This window comes from Ammodytes marinus (assembly GCF_949987685.1).
Source record: "Ammodytes marinus genome assembly, chromosome: 11".
Classification (NCBI taxonomy): Eukaryota; Metazoa; Chordata; class Actinopteri; order Uranoscopiformes; family Ammodytidae; genus Ammodytes; species Ammodytes marinus.
In genome coordinates this window covers 20,400,840-20,419,313 of record NC_137215.1, presented here as the reverse complement: position 1 = coordinate 20,419,313, position 18,474 = coordinate 20,400,840, and the positions used below count along the sequence as shown (strand labels likewise).

The 18,474-nt window shown below is 44.3% G+C and overlaps 1 protein-coding gene across 2 annotated transcripts; it reads left to right on the top strand.

Moving 5' to 3' along the window:
• The first annotated feature begins 267 nt into the window (after window positions 1–267).
• On the top strand, window positions 268–14,070 carry ism1 (isthmin 1). Of its 2 annotated transcripts, none has more exons than XM_080036607.1 (6): window positions 268–1,152; window positions 7,200–7,415; window positions 8,575–8,833; window positions 11,067–11,210; window positions 11,359–11,448; window positions 12,427–14,070. In XM_080036607.1, the coding sequence occupies exons 1-6, from the start codon at window positions 718–720 to the stop codon at window positions 12,942–12,944; spliced, it is 1,662 nt and encodes a 553-aa protein (XP_079892733.1). In that variant the 5' UTR covers window positions 268–717; the 3' UTR covers window positions 12,945–14,070. The 2 variants fall into 2 exon arrangements, with proteins under 2 accessions (XP_079892733.1, XP_079892732.1); XM_080036606.1 differs by having other exon boundaries at window positions 7,197–7,415; window positions 12,427–14,067.
• Window positions 14,071–18,474: the final 4,404 nt, after the last annotated feature.

Sequence of the window (18,474 nt, the reverse complement as noted above, 5' to 3'; positions counted from 1 at the left end):
TTGAAATAACTTTAGAGTATCTACGGGAAAAAGAAGAAAATATAACCCTACATTTGGGTTTTTTTTTCACATCCGAACTTACATAAGAGTATTTGGTGTTACACCTGACCGCACTCCAGGAGTTTGAGAAGGACTGGCTGAGAGCATAAACTGCATAGCCTACATATGTTGAGTGGGGCGAAAGAGTTAACCAGGGGGAGGGCTCCTGCACAGGGGCGTATGGTATAAAACCACCTCAAGAGCACACAACAAAAACAGCGTGTGTGTAGTGAGCAGTGCTTTGATATGATTTGACTTGTTTCCTTCAGCAGGACTCGTGAGAGACGCGCGCAAGCCCGCGTCCTCATTTTGGTGGACTCAAAACTCGCAGCATCATGGATGAATACTGCTTTTGAAGAGGACACAAGTCCACCGTGAAGCCTCGACAGAAGATAGCCTACCTGTACTATTTTTTTTCTCCAAAGGTAGTCTCGTCGAATGTGGACAGCACAAGACATGCGTAAAGCGGCTGAAGTGGTTGTGAGAAAAACTGAAGTGTGAGGCTGAGAATGTGGCAGGGGCACCGCGGGGCAACTGGGCTGCAAGTTTCCTGAGCTGAGAGATCTGACTAGGGCGCAACAAAAACGGAAAGCGTTAACGCCGGCTCAGCCTTGCAGTACACTGTATTTACATCTGCAGAACTACGAATTCATTCATTTTTTGTTCGGCTTTATTTATATGAACAGTCAGTTAAAGAGGGACAATCTCAATTCAAGACAATCCCACAGTTTACTAAGAGAACCCCGCTGGATCCAAATCATCTACAGCAATTTTCTTTCTCCAAATTATCCCACCCCCCTCTCCAATCCTTTTCCCTTAATTTTTGCAATTCTGATTCCCGAAGTGGCTCCTGTGTGGTGTTGCGGCTGCTCGTCCCGGGCGGATCCGGAGATTGGAGTCTCTGCACCGGGAGGCGGAGTCGGAGCTCCGGCCACACCGCCGCAGGCTCCCAAGAGCGGACGCGTCAAAAGGATGGTGCGACTGGTGGCGGAACTGCTGCTGCTCCTGGGACTCCTTCTCCTTACCTTACACATCACGGTGCTCCGGAGCAGTCCGCTGCCCCAGGGAAATGTAACTCTGAGCCTGGACCAGGAGGACAGAGCACTTACAGAGGTGAGTTAGCGGTTATTTCTAGTTGGGACATTTCTTGGAGGAAATTTGATGCAAAAGATGAAATCCGAGGGGTCAATGGGTCACAGATGAGCTTGATAAAATGCCCACTATGAAGAGCCAACAGCCCAGGTAAATACAGCCTTTAGCCCTGTGAGTCTGTGTGGATTGTTGACATGCACACGGATGTGGTCTCCCCACCATGGTGTCCCCTGGGACTGGCAAGGAGCCAGCAAGAGGGATAGAAGATGAGGCAGGGTCAGAGATCAGCCCCCTACACCGGGGGTTAAATGCTAGCTTCAGGCACTTCTCTGTCATCATGGGCTCATCACTGTCATCCGAGCTTTCAGTTGATGAGGCCAGAGGGTCAGAGCTGAACCCCCTGAAGGGTCAGCCCCTTCAACCACCACACATGCCCCAGAGTTGAGCTTAGACAAGAGTCCAGCATCAAACTGTCTTCTGCCCTGCCCTGATTCAGCTTCCAATTTAAAGGTGGAGTAAGCGATCTGGAGAATGATTGTTGTCAAAATCAATTTTTGTCAAAATCAAAAAATATAACCTCACAATCTGCTACCTGTCCGTACTGTGTGTGCGCGCTGAAAGAAAATCCATTGTTGATACAGCCTAGGTAGCGGAGCATGAGGAAATATTCACTGATTTTTACAAAAGGTGATATTGACAACAAGCATTCTCCAGAATCGCTAACTCCTTTAAATGATCAGATATCAATGTTTACTGTCAGTAAAAAGACCACTTATAGTATAATAAAAATAGATACAATAAATAGGTTTTTGGAATCTTCTGACGCTGATGTCTGATCAAAATCCACTTCTTTAATGCTACCTATTTGGGATGTGTTCCAGGGTTAGAGCAACAGAATTTCACAAGGGAATACATTTGTCAACTTGACACCACTCAATCCAGGCTTCATAGTCTAACAGCCCATTTTAACATCAGCATAAAGCACACAGACTCCACTCGTGCCTCAAATCCTGGCTTTAGGGTTAAGACGGGTCTGGTATCCACAGGCTTTTTTGGAAAGTGTTAAGCATCCTCCAGCTGCTTTTTGATGTATATTTAGCATGCTGCTGAAATACTTTCTTTATGTCCCAACAGTGATAAATGTGTATTTATGCCCACTGGAATGGAGTCCCGTCATAAATTCTTTATTAGGGCTTGTGGGAACTGAATGGAAAGATTTCTTTTTTACTTCAGCACAGGATGGCAAGGGTAATTTATCTTATCTTCACCATCACTGCCATCATTCGCTGTGGTCTGACCTTGCATATATGCAACAGCTACCCTGTGTTCGGTTGGATATTAGGGCACGCAAAGCTGAGGAAATATTCCAGGAATTTCTTGAAAATATTTGTCTAACAGCCAAATGTTGTGGAGGTGCAGGACGGGGACCAGGAGGGAGATTCTCCTGAAATGAACTGCAACAAAATACTAAAGCCATACCATCCCATTTCAACCTCAACCCCCCTTTTTGCCGCCAGTCTTAATTTACACAGCGAGTCTTTGCTTGTGATGAAAGTGCCCAACATTGCCAATCATGTTGAGAAAAGCGCTGAATCTCCCCCCCCCCCCCCCCCCCCCCCTCTGTGTCCATGATTGCTTCACTGGTCAGCCACTGAAGAAGGTGATGTCATCTTTCGGCCGGGCTTGTCACGGCCCAGGGGGTGTATTGTCATACCAACATGTCATATTTGAAATGCCATTCAGAGGAACACAAATGACAGGATGTGTGCTCCATGCACCTGTAGTGGAGAGAGACAACTCTTCGGTCCAAGGAACATTATTGTCATTGACCCATGGAAGGCAGATTCATCCACTATGTTAATGTAAAGTTAGTGGGAAAATGCATTCAACAAAACAGTATTTGTCAGCTACGAACGCTACTTATACTGTACTAAATTTTCAGTCGTAGTTTTTAATAGCCCCTGAGATTATCTTCTGGTTTTCATTTTCAAAACTTTCTACATGGTTTCACTTCGTCTAAGCTCATAAGTCCTTCACAGCATGTACCTCCTCAGTTTGATCCTGTAAATAAACATGTATACATGCACTCAGTATGAGGCGTGTGACAGGGGGAGGATAGTTTTCTCTCCCACCTACGTAAGTGTAGCGCTGAAAAGCATCTGGCACAATGTGCACTGCCTTCATTTCCTGCCAACCTCCCTGGGGGAAGGACCCCTGAGTTGTTCCCAATTGAAAATGGAGTCATGCCCCTTTAAGCAGCCCTCACAAAGTGAAAAGGAGGGGGGGTACTGTGAGGAGGGAGAATGGGTTGGTTGGTGTGAGCAAGTGTTCATTCATGGCTTTTGAGAATGGGGTTGAAATGGGGGGGGGGGGGGGGGTGACATCCTGGGAGGCCCCAGATAAACTGAGGAATGGTGTGTCACTTTTGATCTCCAAATTAAAGCATGTTCCTCAGATGAGTGATAGGGACTGTAAAGCAGTCCGTCATCAAAGGGGGTACACTGCTGATTTTTTTAACATTCAAATGAGGTACTCTCCTATGCGCACTTACAGCCTGGGCGGTGTTGGAGAAAGAAAAAAATTGGAACAGAAAAAACGTGCATGTTTTTCTCATTAAGTTGTGTTATAAAGCTCCACAGAGAGTTTTGTGGAAAATACAGAAAGAGGTGTTTACGTCAACGTTATCTAGAATTGACGGACTTTACACAACAGATACACAACTACCATTCCTTTCTGATTACCATTCCCCCAATTCCCGTGTTGTGCATTGTTTCCACGATTTTTACCTCTGCTGATTCTCCCAAATCGGTCTTTTGAAACACTGATTGAGACAGGAAACATTTTTTTTTGGAAGTATAAAATTACACGGTTCGTCCTTTATACTGTCGAAGTATATATTTAGTGAAATGTCAGCGCTTGATGGGAAATACAGCTCAGATTTCCCTTTTATTGTCAGTCTGCAATGGTGTTATCTCACATAAGTGTACGTACGTCAAGTGGACAATAATACATTCTCTACAGGGACATTAGATTGAATGGTGTTTATCAGGTTCTTAAGAGAAAGGCTTGGACATGTTGTGTTGTCGATTTGAATTCAATATTGGTTTTTGGTCCGATGTTGGGTCAATAAATAGTTTTCTGACTCACCTGGCGAGATTACCTAGCCTCATCTTGTTTGATTTTGTTGCTCTTTATAGCTGGCAGGTGACACATATATTTGTTTAAAATCATCAATCAGCAATGATCTCACATGCTGCAATCTTACCATACTGTCTACAAGATAATCTATCTACCAAACATAAATTAAATCACATTAGTACTAAGCTACCAATGTTTGCCAATAAACTGACAATCTCTCTGTGTTTTCAAGCAGGGTCTTAGCTCACTGCTCTCCCATGAGTGAAATAAATTTTGCCCCGGGATCAGAAATGCTTTTAAATAGATCAAGTTAAATGTATGTCAGGATTAGACCATCGTTCTTTGCCATGTGTAACACATATGACACAACAGAAGATTCAGATGGGATTAGACTGAATAGTGGAGGATTTAATCTGCCTGCAAACTCTCTGACACAAATGTTTTGCGTATTCTGAAACATTTGTGTCAGCATCTTTTTTTGTTGTTTTGTTGTATTTTAATATGCAGCCTGAGGATATCTGGATGAATCACAGGTTGTTGTGAATGAAGACAACCCACAGTCTAATGCTGGGAAAACAATAGAAGGTTTCAGTGGCTGTGCATCGTTTAGTAGTTCAGTGTTTTCCTGGCAGTGGATTTAAATGTTGTTAGTCTCAGTATCGTAAAAACAGTAATGTCTGGACCGAAGAAAAAAAAAACACCACCACCGCCCACCCGGTGGAGATCAACCACACCTTTTTAACTTTATTCACGTGCATGCATTATGTATGTATTTGCATAGTGATTGAACCTGTAAGGGTTGTGTTGTTGGGCCTGCTACTTCAACCAAGCTCAATTGCAGCCACTGTGTGTGACTTCTGAAGGCCGGGAACATGAAAGACATGGGTTATCACATTGGCATCTCAAAGCCCAAGTGCTCGTGATAGAACCAAAGAAGGTCCTGTGATGTTCACATAAAAGGGTCGATAGCTGAAGCACCAACTGTGCTGTTGAAACGATGTTTTTCTGTGCTGAGCTCCCAGCCATAATTGTTTGGTTATGGAAAAGATGTCGGTGGTTTTAATCGGAATCCTTTTCTCCTCAAATTTTATGACTTTGAACAATAAACCTCATAAAGACTCATCATTTTATCTGCAATAAAATCTCTTTTAATTTGATGGAAAAAATGCAGGAACCATCTACTCTGCTTCCTCAAAATTATGGGCAATTGTCTAATCGGCGTAATTATCACATTTAGATGGGATGTGAAAGTTTTGAGATGCGTCATAATATCATATCGACTCCATCTGGTCCCAGTTTGTGAATTAAGTAATGCTAAATGGATATATGGGACTCTCTGTAAGCAGCCGCTGTCTCATCTGTAGTTGAATTTAAGTTATACTGTACTTTTAGAATCCTTCCTCCCTTGCTGTGCGGCTCCATATACAGCGTCTATATTGTCCCAGAGTGCACCTTGGCTGGACACAAACCGCTCCACTGGGGGCTTTTATTCCCACCACAATGTGGCTGAGCTGACACTTTGTCTGTGACTGGTCCACCGCAACCGTACAGCACTGCTGCCATATTCTCAGGCCTCGGTCTGGCCACAAAAACACTAGGGAAGGGAGAAATGGGACATGAAAAAAAGAAAACAAGGAACATGATTGATGGCTTTCTTTGATCTTATTTTCTGCCCACCCCAGAATGGATGATTGCCGACTACTTATGGCTGTCTGTCCAATTGAGGAATAATTGTTCCTTCTGTGCATACCTGACAAGCGACATATGCCTCAACTGTCCTTTTGGGACGTATTTACAACCCCCCCTGTCAAAAGACCAAATGTAGTCCTGTCTTCGAGAAGGCAGATGTAATTATTTTTGCAATGTTTGCTTATGGGTTTCTCTGTATAGCCCCGGTGCAGGAAAACCATCAGTCTTACATCGCTCATTTTCCCTGCAAGCGAAGAGAAGACATGGCTAAATATGTCCACATCATATTACTATGGTAAAGGCAGCAGCATACTCTGTCAGTTAAAAATGGAAAAAAATATACAGTCTAACTATGACATTGGCTCTGAATGCAGCCTATGGCTAGACGGGTGATATTTTGGTGGAAGCAGACAGACGCACACATAACTCAGTGTTATGTTTGTCCCACTCTTTCGATGGCACCTTCGTTCTGGGTTTCAAGAAGACCAAGGGTCCACTGTCCACAGGATTTATGAGAGAGGTCAAGGCCTCTTGAACCTCTGTCAACATGAGAGATCAATCTCAGTTTGCTGAGTGTGCTGACTTTGCAGAGGTCGAGTGACATTCAGGGCCCTACAGGGTCTTGACATTCACATAGACGCAAATGAAAGGTTTTCTATAGACTGACAACACTAATCTAACAATCTTACATTATGAACACACAAGCGAATAATACATTACAGGGCAGGCACATACTATGCTCCTTTTCAGGTTCAAAATTGTATTTTGGGTTTCTTCTAGAAAAAGATGGTGTGGTGTCCACAAAAATACTTTTTTCTCACAGTGCCATTGCTGAATCTCCTCTTTTCAGCCTATGTCTGAAATGCTTTGTTTTAGAACCTGTCTCTTTAAGCCCCGCCTTCCAAAGAGCCCAATTGTGCTCTGATTGGCCCTATAAGGGGTATCTAGGGGTGTATTTATCACTGGTGGAGTTAGTGCTAAATTGGTATTGGGGGTGGGGGGTACGTGGCTTCTCCCCTTATGACTTCATAAAGGGAGATAGATTTGCCTGGGGTTTTTGAACACAAGTTTTTTTAGAAAGGTGGAATTGGAGAAAAAGAGAGGGTTGTTTTTTTCTCATACGTTGAGAGTCTGTAGTCACACCGGGGAGCCACATTTGTGTTGAAAAACCATGGAAAACTGATTTTTTTTTCCTCACAAAATGTGACCTTTAATATTGTGTTGCTCTCTCTTTCCAGCAGAACAATATAAATGCAAAAGGCAGCTCCTCTGCCCAACTGACTCTTGAAGACCGTAGTTCTGGTCCGGAACACCGGCTGACCCACCGGCCCGCCTCCCTCCCCTGGGCGCACGGCAGCAACGTACACAGGGACGGCCCCGGAGCCTTCCTCCTTGATCTGCACAATTTCCCCGACCTCTCCAAAGCTGACATCAATGGACAGAATCCCAATATACAGGTGATCTTGTTTGTCTGTGTGCACCTGCCAGAGCGCTTTGATGCTTTCACTCACTCGTAAGACATGGCTACTCAAGCACACCGGACAGGAAGAGCAAACAGGAAGAAGTAGAATAGTGTGGTGCACATCACTAACCCCCTTTTCCTCCCCCCAGTCTCCCCGTTCCCTCCCTTCACACTTCCTCGCCTGGTTAGGGTCAGGGTCTCACGTCCATCATAATGACACCCCGTAAGGTAGACACTAACCAGCAATGCCTCACTAGTACCAACCCATGTGCGTGAAGAAGAAGGGCCTCGGCTTATGTAAATGTGCGGCAAAGCCCTTGCCCCGTTAAGTCCCTCTGTGGTTCAGATGGCCGAGTAACCGCTGACATGTTTAAATCATTCTCCTGTCTAATCCTGGCGAGGGGGTCTTTCCATCTCCGAGAGCATTGCCTGTTAAATCCGAAGCACGAACAAAGTGTATTAACATCTCAAGATGTGGGAAGAGAGCGGAGCAACCAATTGAGCAAGGGCGTGAGGCTGTGGGAGAAGGAGTGGTGGGGGGGATGAGGAAGGGGGTTGTCTTTGATCCTGGGATTCATCTGGCTTTCATGGTCTGGAGGAGGCTGAGTAGCCCTTTGAACTTTGTGTTTAGGTAGAGAGAGCCCGAGAGGTGGGAGGGTGACTGCAGTGGGGCAGGGGGTGATGGTCCCCCTTCATCTGGGAGGCACATGTGTGTGAGGGCAGAAAGGGGGAGGGGGCGATATTGCGTGTAGGGGTATCAGAAAATGTCACGACGCGGTATTGGATCCACCTTTCAGTCCAAAAACGCTACATTAGTGTATACTTTTTTGATCTGATTTGATAATCTTTATGGTCCCTGAAGGGCTTTTTGTTTTTGCATTCAGTAGAAAAAAACGTAGCACACAATAAATAAATAGGCATGAATAAACATGAATACAAAACATATAACTGGATGGGCTATACAAGCACATGGAGTCCATACCTAGTTTAAAAGCTATTGCAGCAACTACCCCAGTTTGTTCAACCACCCAACAGCTGAGGGGAACAAATGATTTCAAGTATCTGTTGTGGTATTTAGAACAGTGTGGTGCACATCTTTGATGTTTCTTGTGTTGAATATCCACTTAGAACTGACTCCTTGTGCTTTGATACAGGTGACCATTGAAGTGGTGGATGGGCTGGAGGGCCAGGAGCCAGAGAAAGGCCTCCGTAAGGAAAGCAAACCCAACTGGGCCTCTCCTAACTGGAGGAACTGGTGGCCTCGCTCTTCGTCGCCCTCCTCCACTTCCACAACTCATCAGACTGAGGAGCGCGATCGCAACAACGGAGAAGACAGCAACTTCCTCAGGCCGCCAGCAGACTGGGACAGGAGAGGAGGCACCGGGGGAGGAGGCAAGGCTCAAACCGAATATGGTAAGAATGACGGCAGGGTGTGTGTGCGCAGGGAAATGGGTGCACAGTGCACATGGCAGAGTATTTAGCTGGCTCCTCTCATTTGAGCGCTGGTTCTCCGGACGTTTTCCACAGATGGCCATAGTCTGATGTGGAATCTGTAATTTGCAGATTTGCTGATTTAAGCTGTCACCATAATAAGTGCAGTCATCCCAGGCGAGCCTTTCGGGAGCCCCTGATTGAAGCCTTTAACACTCTTTTATGAGATGGATTCCTCTGTGGCGTGGGGCTATGGCTACGTGACACAGTTTAAACGCCTGGCTACATCAAAGTTTCGGCAGCAGGAATGGGGCCAGAAGCACTGCTCGGCTGCCACACCATTGCTCGGCTGCCACACCATTCTCACAACACTCTCCAAAAGTAAACCCCACAGATAAATATGCCGTGGAAGAATTTACAATCCCTGTCATACAGTGTGTGCGCCTGTCCCGTGTTGTAGCATGCCCAAACCAACATGGTCGAACAGGAATGCGCGTGCTGTGGTGTCTTTTTTTTATCCACTTGCACTTGCACTACAGCGGCTACGAAAGCGATTTTATAATCTGTTTTCGTCCAACCGTAAACCCATGTTTAAAGTTTCTGGCTTATCGCCACGGTCAGCTCGATTAAATCATTTATGCTATACCACACTTATGCACAAGGAAAATACTTTATCATCATTACAGTCTTGGTTATAAACCTAATGATCATAATTGTGGACAGGCAGTAAGGGTCAGTTGTCTCATCTGTGGGCGGAGGGAATGTTATTATCAAGTTCTCTTAACTCTGTCTGAGCTGCCACCAAGCTCTTGGGCTGTAGTAAGCTATGGAGGAAGGAGGGGAGCAGCGCTAGATGGCTATCTGGCCTGTTTTCATACAAAATGCTCATAATGAGGGGCAGATGGCAGCAGGGGGTGTATAGGAAGGTTTGGACCACAGCCAGAAAAACTTCCAACCCAACATGCCCACATTAATTCCCCTCATTGATGGAGTGCTTGCTTTTAAGATGTGTGTTTGTGTGCTGCAGTGATGGTGGTTGGGCGGTGTTTGGGTGAGGTGGTCCCAGGGCCTGGTGTAACTGTTTCCATGTATAGCCATTACAGTGATCTGCTCAATGATAATTGGAGTTAAAGAGGCTTACTTGCCATTTCACTTCCCATTTTCAAACCAATGGATCACGAATAGAGCAATGGAATTGTGTCCAGTGCCACTGTGCCAGGGGAAATATCTATCTTAAAAATTCCCTGCCGGATCACTTGTAGCTTTGCTGGAATTTGCAAAGTGCTCCCATGTTACTTCACTAACGGAGCACACATGCTGTGCCCTTTGCCTCAAACTCTTTGATTCACCAACTATATGGTCGCGTAGACAACTTGGTATTGGGGAGTAGTGAACTACATTTCAATTAAACTCAACTTAATTCATTTGTATCTTTTGTGTAACTACTGAAACTACAAACTACAAACATTTTGGGAAATAAAGGGAAAGGAATACATTTTTATTTAAATTTTACCATTGCTTCTGTATTTGCCCTAGATAATAGAAAATCCATATTTTTTTATAACAAAAATGTGACATTCCTTGCAATTTAGTCCAGATGGGACTGTTTTATGCCAACTCACTTGTGAAACTATTTAGTTATTGTTCTAATTTGTTATTCATCAACAAATGTTATTAACATTTCTTCTTTAGGTTTATGTATGACCCATGTAGAACAAATATACACTTTTTAATTTCTGCATTGCAATAAACTATAAAAATATACTTTTTTTGCATTATATTTCGTTATAATTAAAAAAATTCACATGTACATTGTCAATTTGATCATTTTTTACAACGTAATTTGAACTGCTTTTTCTAAGTAGCTTTAGTGTTAACCAAAGTAGACTTCTCCCTATTGCAGCTTTGCTGTGGTTCAATTTATTTCCGGTTTGAAGTCATTGGTAGTGTAAAAAAAATCTATGCTTTCAAAGTAGCTTCCCCAACACTGTACATGTGTGTGTGTGTGCATGTGAGTGTAGACAGTCTTGCGTGGTGTCTGCTTTGAGGGGCAAAGTCAAAGAGAACTTTGAGCTCCCCCACTTCCCCTTTCATGTGCTCCCCCCTTACTTATTATTATTAGTGAGGCATGCTCACAGGCCTGAGTAAGTTCAGCATGTGGCCTACATCCTAGCTGAGGATCTATTTTCTTCTTCTTTTTTTCTCTGGGATCCAGACTACATGGACGGAGAGGGTGACTGGAGTAACTGGACTGTGTGCAGTGTCACCTGTGGAAATGGCAACCAGAAGAGAACCAGGTCGTGTGGCTATGCCTGCACAGCCACAGAGTCCAGAACTTGCGATATGCCCAACTGCCCAGGTAAAGCCTTGCATTTTGGATCATAGAACAAAACAAATTCCTCACCAGTAAAGATCAATAGATATTTAGAGGATAGTTTGCCTGTGTTGACTTAGGAATGTTTCATCTTTTTGATCCACCTTTCACCGTGCATTCATCTTTTCCAAAGGTATTGAAGATGCCTTTAAGACAGCAGCTACCGAAGTCAGCCTGTTAGCTGGAACAGATGAGTTCAACGCCACAGAGCTCTTTGGTGTCGGTAAGATTCTGTCTCTTTTCGTAACTCAGACTATCCCTCATTCAGATGTTCGTACACTTTCAAAGACAGTTCATCCATCTGGCAGCAGTGTTCCTTCACACACTTAGCATTCCTCATGCTCGGGCTGCGTCCCATTACTGTGCACAGATGAAAATGTGCAGCGGGGCAGGAGGAGCACAGTACGCTGATGCATTCTCTCACTCTCTCTCTCTTTGTCTGTCTGTTCCTAATCAACACAGTGAAAACACACCTTCATGTTAGGGTTGGGCAGTATGGTCTAAATCTTCAAGCATGGTACAAGTCATTTTATATCACATTATCGGTATACACTGTATATCACAGTCTAGTTTTTTTTTCAACTGTAAATTCAATGAAAGAATGGTCTAAAATAACCACACTGTACTTCCTTTACATTTGATATTTTATTTTGAACTAGAATTTCCATAAAAACGAGAAACTGGTGCAAGATACCAGACCAATCTGGCTTCAGTCAGTGCAATATAAAAATCACAGCATCACACAAATTTGTATATTTTAGAGTCAAAAGAATTGAAGACTTTAATTTTCTCATCCTTCATTTTAAAAGGCTGTCAAAATAAACCAGTGTGCAAATGTCTGGTAATCATTTAACTTTAGCTTCAAAAACAATATAGAAAATCTAATTTAGTTAGCCTTACCTTTAGTTTTTGAAGTGGTGGATGCGCCATACACATCTTTTGGCTTTCATAGTTGGGTCCTGCTTTGCGCCCTTCATCTTTACGTGGTAGAGGGGGTTATTTTCTCCGCGGTATAAACAGTATTGCCAAATCTCTTCCAGTAGATACATTTCTTCTCTGGCACGGTATATACCGAACGTCATACCACCCAACACTTCTTCATGTCATATACCACACGTTCTCACACTTCTGGTTTCATCTTCTAATTACGTGTTGGGAAAGTGAGCTAGCATTTCAATTGTTTTCATTTTTCTTCTTCCAGACACAGACAGCTGCGAGCGATGGATGAACTGCAAGAGCGACTTCCTGAAGAAGTACATGACCAAGGTGGCCAACGACCTCCCCAGCTGCCCTTGCTCTTACCCGACCGAGGTGGCGTACAGCACGGCCGACGTACACGACGCCCCCTCGCGCAGAGACTTCCGCTGGAAAGACGCCAGCGGGCCCAAAGAGAAGCTGGAGATCTACAAGCCCACGGCCCGCTACTGCATCCGCTCCATGCTCACCCTGGAGTCCACCACACTGGCGGCACAGCACTGTTGCTACGACGACAACATGAAACTCATCACTCGCGGCAAAGGGGCCGGCACGCCCAACCTCATCAGCATAGAGTTCTCTGCTGACCTGCACTATAAAGTGGACATCTTGCCCTGGATCATCTGCAAAGGAGACTGGAGCCGCTACAACCAGGCCAGGCCCCCAAACAACGGGCAGAAGTGTCCCGACAACCCTCCGGACGAGGACTACTCCAAACAGTTTGAAGATGCGAGGGAATTCTAACCCCATTGAGAGAACACACTGCTTTAAATATTCAGCTCCACCTCAAAATTGATGCTGAAACCATTTTTTTTTTCAGTTTTAGGTCAAATAACACGTGAACTTTTTAGACTGTGAGGCTCAAGACTTACTGCCCTTTTGAACCCCAAGAGGGCCGAACATCCCACAGAGTCAGAATGCTTACTTGCTCACAAGGAACTTTTTCTTGACTTCACCAAAACCCGGCACAAAAAGTTGCTTTGCTTTTTACGATTTTTTTTATAGAATCCGCCTCTGAAAAAAAAAAATTATGAAAATGTTTGCTAGTAAATGTGTGAAAGACGAAAAAAGATATCTCTTCGGATCGGGTCGCTAAAAGGGAGAGCTACGTTTATATTCTTAAAAGGGAAAAATTATTATTCTAGGAATGTTCGTTTAGATTGTGTCCGTGTTTGTCTCTCCATAGATTGTTTATGTTTGGTGAATCTGATAGGCCTGTGGTAATAGAATAATGAGATCCTTCAGGAATGCGGGTGTTGGGGTGGGGGGGTGGGGGGGGGGGGGGTGAGGGGGTCAGGGTTATCCAATTTTCTCTCCCATTTTGTCATTCGCAATATCCAGGATCTCATGTAAGCTTGTGAGTTCATTTAGCATGCACGTTTTCAACTTTTTCAACCATTAATTAACAACCCGTTGTCCGTTGTATGTCTCTGAGGGCAGATCTTCATTGTAAAAAAAAAAAGAAGCCTGCATTATTTTTGTAAAGTATTTATTAAGTTGTAGCTGTGTCTGAGTTGGGTGTCTTATGACTGTGGTTTCCGAATGCTAACTTGAGATTCCTCTGTAGCTCAAACTTTGCCATCGATTGTGCTCATCCTTGTTTTATTGAGTTGGGATTTGAACTGCAACGGATCATAAAGAATGTGTGAATTTAAACTGTACGGAAAGATTTTTGAGATATAAATCTATAAATACATTTTGAAAAAGCCTATGAATGTGTTGCTGACGAAGAAGAAAAATGTCTGTGTTTACAATCTTTACTGCAAAGATCTCCCAAAGTGTGTAAATCGATGCTTCTGAAAAAGTTTTCATCACCTGCTTTTTTCAGATTTCTCAGAGAAAAATTCATCTGTGGCTTCTCATCTCAACAATTAAACTCCTCCAGCAGGGCTTAAGCCAGTGCACAAGGCTTCAATGAGTTCTATCCAGTGTGGCTCTTGGGCCAGGCCTTTTGATGGGATTGTGATATTTACTTCAGAAAAGCGAGGAGGGGTATGGTTGAATGTGACTCAAATTCTTTGTCTTTGGCATGTATCCTCACATTCCTGAGTAATTTCTCAGTGTACATGCACACTCTCTCTCTCTCACACGTGTACACACACACTCACACAGACACACACACACACACACACGCACTCTCTCTCAATGCCGTATGTAGCAAGGACCTCTGACCATTCCCTCTCCGCTGAGTGCTGCAGTCATTGTCACACAGAGAAAGCCATTCATGGCGCTCTCATTCCTGCAGTCTTGTGTACGGCACAGCTGTGCCGGTTACAGCAGGGCTTTCTCTGTATAATGCAGCAGGCCCCAGCACGTTCCACACCCCAGAGGCGCTACTTGCAACCGCCTAGTTTGCTTCACTATTCATACAAAATTCCTCCACACGTGTCCTTCAACCCATTTATCCCAAACGTAGCCCTTTTCATCAACAACCCACCATCTTTTAGAACTGTCAGATATACTTCTGCCTCTGTACAATCAGACCCAGAGTGTGTAAAAGCTCTCTTTGTGTGTCTCTGTTTTCGGTGAAAAGCACTGTAGGAGGCTAAGATGACAGTAACCAGCATGGATGTTATCTTAGCACAGCGTCTGTCGAAATAGGCAGCGATGATCAAAGTGAGGTGCTCGCCTTTATTTTGAAATGTTAGGGCCAAGCTCAAATTGATGACATACTTCCAATCCCACTCTCCCTCCTCTACAGACAGGCTCCACGTGCTTCCAGAGCAGGCAATGACTCGTACACCATCCACACTTTTCATCTCTCGTTTCTTCATACTCTTTACCTAATAAAAATACTAGTGAGACTGGATTCCTGTTCCAAGGCCCAGGTGGGGGATACACATGCAAGATTGAGAGATTGAGCGTAGTTGGTGTGAAAATGGGATGAGAGGGCAGACAAACTGTAGACCAGAGAGTAGCCTACAGTTTGAACTTGTTGCGTTTGCTGTGGGGCGTCAGTGGGGCCCTCAAATTTTTTTTGTGTTACTATTTCCAGGACTCTACTCTGGTCTGTTTCAAAGGATGCAAAGCACCACATTAGTGGTATATTGTCAAGGATCCGAAAGGGCTCATTAAGCATCACCAAGATATGATTGTTGGTATTTTGCCTCTATTTTTGTTATGAGAAGGAAATTATGTCCGACGTGGGCCTACTTACGCTGCGTTAAACCGGAGTCTGACATGGCCCTGGGATTCCTCAGTGGATCTCCACATAAAGAGCTAACGGCAGAAAAAAGAAGTTGAAAAACCAAAAGAAAAGAAAGCAGTGGAAACTTGGGTGGATTAATTACTATTCTCTCTGGAAATGTTTTCCGTTACAAAAACAAGTCCAGGACGTTTTGTTGTCCACATGGAGCTCCCAGTAGGGCTTCCAGTATAGGTAAATAAACGGTGGTGCACGGTGGCAATCAGGCATCCCTTTGTTTTGCGGTGTGGTGCAGATGTGGCAGAGTCATTTTTAGCCTCCTCTCCCTCACTTTCTTTCACTCCCTCCCTCCCTCGCTCCGCTACTGGGTGGTGTAGGCTAGCACAATGCAGGAAGTGTCTGGGCCGCAATACCGCAGGGCCCTAACAGCAAGGCAAAACCTAATTAAAAGGCTTTTTCATTTGGGTCTTCTAATCTGTGAATAGCTGACCTGGACCAGGGGGGGTTGCTTATCTAGCCTATTCTATCCCTCCCTCTCAACCCCTTTATCCCCAGTGTCCTACCGTCAAAACAGGGGTGGGGCAGCTAGATCTCTGACTGTCATAGGCTTGCGTCTTTGGCACAGCAAGTCAGGGAGGGAGTGGGTGGTGGTGGGGGCAAACATGTGCCTGGGTGTACAGCTGAACAAACAGGTCAAGTAGCTGTGCAGCATCTGAGAGGGCAGGGCAGCCTTACTTAACCCCTGCCACCAGGACATAGCTCGAATGCTGCGGGGATCTGCAGTCACAACATCTACCACGGCAATGAAATGATAAAGCACCTCACTAAGAGCTCTAGATACTTCACTATACACATATAGTGTGTGTCACCATGCAATTAGGATCTTGTTAGAGGGGCGTAGTGGCTCGAGTGGCACCTGCCCGTGGCTTATGCCTTCAAACTGAAGCTAAAATAACATGCATCCGCTCATAAATTCACACACTCAAAGCTGTTGGACAAATGAGTACAAAAAACCTGCTTTGCCTCCCCTCCTATAAAAGAGTCATTATATTCAGTCATGCTTTTCATTGAGCTAAACTTCTGACTAATGTACAACCACATGTTTTATATGCTCTGCTAGCATCACATGCTGGTAGAAGAGAGTGGAAATCAGTCTCACTCAAGATTCAAATGAACTTTTAAAAGCGGTAGACTTTGTGTGGAAAAATTCATTTATTTTGAGTCACACACACTACCACACACACACACACACACACACACACACACACACACACACACACACACACACACACACACACACACACACACACACACACACACACACACACACACACACACACACACACACACACACACACACACACACACACACAAACAGGAACATTATTTCGTTGTGAGAAATAAAGCAAACAGAGGCACATGCAGTGAAATTCTGCACCATAGTCCTGAATCAATCCCACTCAACTGTAGTGAACACAATATGAGAGAGGATCCTGATGGATATAAAGGTGAGTGATGTCCTCTGATTTCACCAGGGGTCGATTCTGGCTCAGTCTGACAAAGGTCTGGTTTTGACCCTGTGTGTGAGTGTGTGTGTGTGTGTGCTTGTGTGAGTTTGTGTGAGAGAGACACACTGGCATAGAGGGGCCAGAACGGTGTCGAAGGGGTTGCTGGCCCTTGGGGTGGTGAGGGAAGAGAGGTGGAACAGAAGCCGCATGGCTGTGATTCACTGTGACAGCACCGTCTGGCATGTGAGGACAGCGGGCTAGGCGGGCAACGCTCTCTGCCTTTGATCTTTATTTGCTCCACCGTCTGTTTTACATTTAAGAGCCTTGCCGAGCGCGAGGCATTGGATACACCTTGAATGGCTCAGGAGCCTGTCCACTCTTTAAAGACCCAGGCGATCCTTTTTCAAAGCTATGGGGATCCAGAGAGGGATGAGGTTTGAAGGGGAAGGTTCTGTGCTGAATGGGGCTGAGGGGTCTCCGGGCAACACAGATTAGCTGTGATGAAAAGAGAGTGCACCATAATAACACAGCTTGGAGCTCATGGAAGATGGTGTGAGTGAGGGTGAGAGGCAACGTAACATACGTCTAACATACAGTGACTTCTTCCACATCACTTCTTAAAACACATTTGTATAGACTTGCTTTTATTTGATGCTCCATCAAGCCCTTTTCACTATTACAATTATGTCTATATATGGGTATGTGTATTGATTTGATGTGTATATACATAGGCCTATAGTTATTTGATGTAGTTCTATGTGCTTTTGTTTCCTCTGTCAAAGCACTTGGTTAACTATTGCTGTTAAAGGTGCTATAAATATGAAGTTAAGATTATTATTTTTTTAAATTATTTTTAGATGGACTCGCAAAATCGGGGTCAGGAGGCTTTAGAGCAAAAACAAACATGCACAGTACAACCTTCCGCTGCTCCTCCTGACCTGTCAAATACATTTAGCATGTCGGTGACGTCAAGACCGGGGACATCTTACACCTGAAAGGCAAAGCGGCGGGGTGGGTATCATCAATGCATGGTCCTATCCCACAACAAAGCACGACACACTGACAGGGAGGCATCTCACTCTTCAAACGGGCAAAATATATTTATCTTCCTGAACATCTCTATTGCACATTCCTCTCAGACACGGCGGTGGCCACGGTCCAGAGCCAGCAGCTGGACAAACTCTTGCCCTCCAGACTGATGCAATTGATATAAATAGCTGCCTCCCCCTTTGCTAATAAGAGCCATTCAAAGTATATTTATAAGGGACCAAATAAACACAAATCAAGAAAACAGCATCCAAGGGAAAGGAAAATCATGTGTGTGTGAGAGGGAAGCACAGCACACATTTTCAAAGGTAGATGTTCCTCAAATACACAAAAACAGACTTCAATATTTCCTCTCTTATGTTGAAATTTCACTCTGCAGAAATACTCCTCCACTCTTACTGACCTACACAACATTAATTTCCTAACAATATTTTTTTTATTTAGTATTCACAGAGATTAAAATTTTTGGAAAAATGTAAAGGAAGTACAGGAAGAATATGTCTTGTGTTGTGGAGTTTAAAAGACTAAAAGAAAGACACAGAAATGTATCAACATAGATTTTATTTACTTCACT

Excerpts from the sequence above, each read along its gene's own strand:
- ism1 (XM_080036606.1), top strand. The coding sequence starts at position 718 with ATGAACAGTCAGTTAAAGAGGGACAATCTCAATTCAAGACAATCCCAC. Across the intron at positions 1,153-7,196 it reads AGGACAGAGCACTTACAGAG|CAGAACAATATAAATGCAAA; the intron begins GTGAGTTAGCGG and ends CTCTCTTTCCAG. Across the intron at positions 8,834-11,066 it reads CAAGGCTCAAACCGAATATG|ACTACATGGACGGAGAGGGT; the intron begins GTAAGAATGACG and ends TCTGGGATCCAG.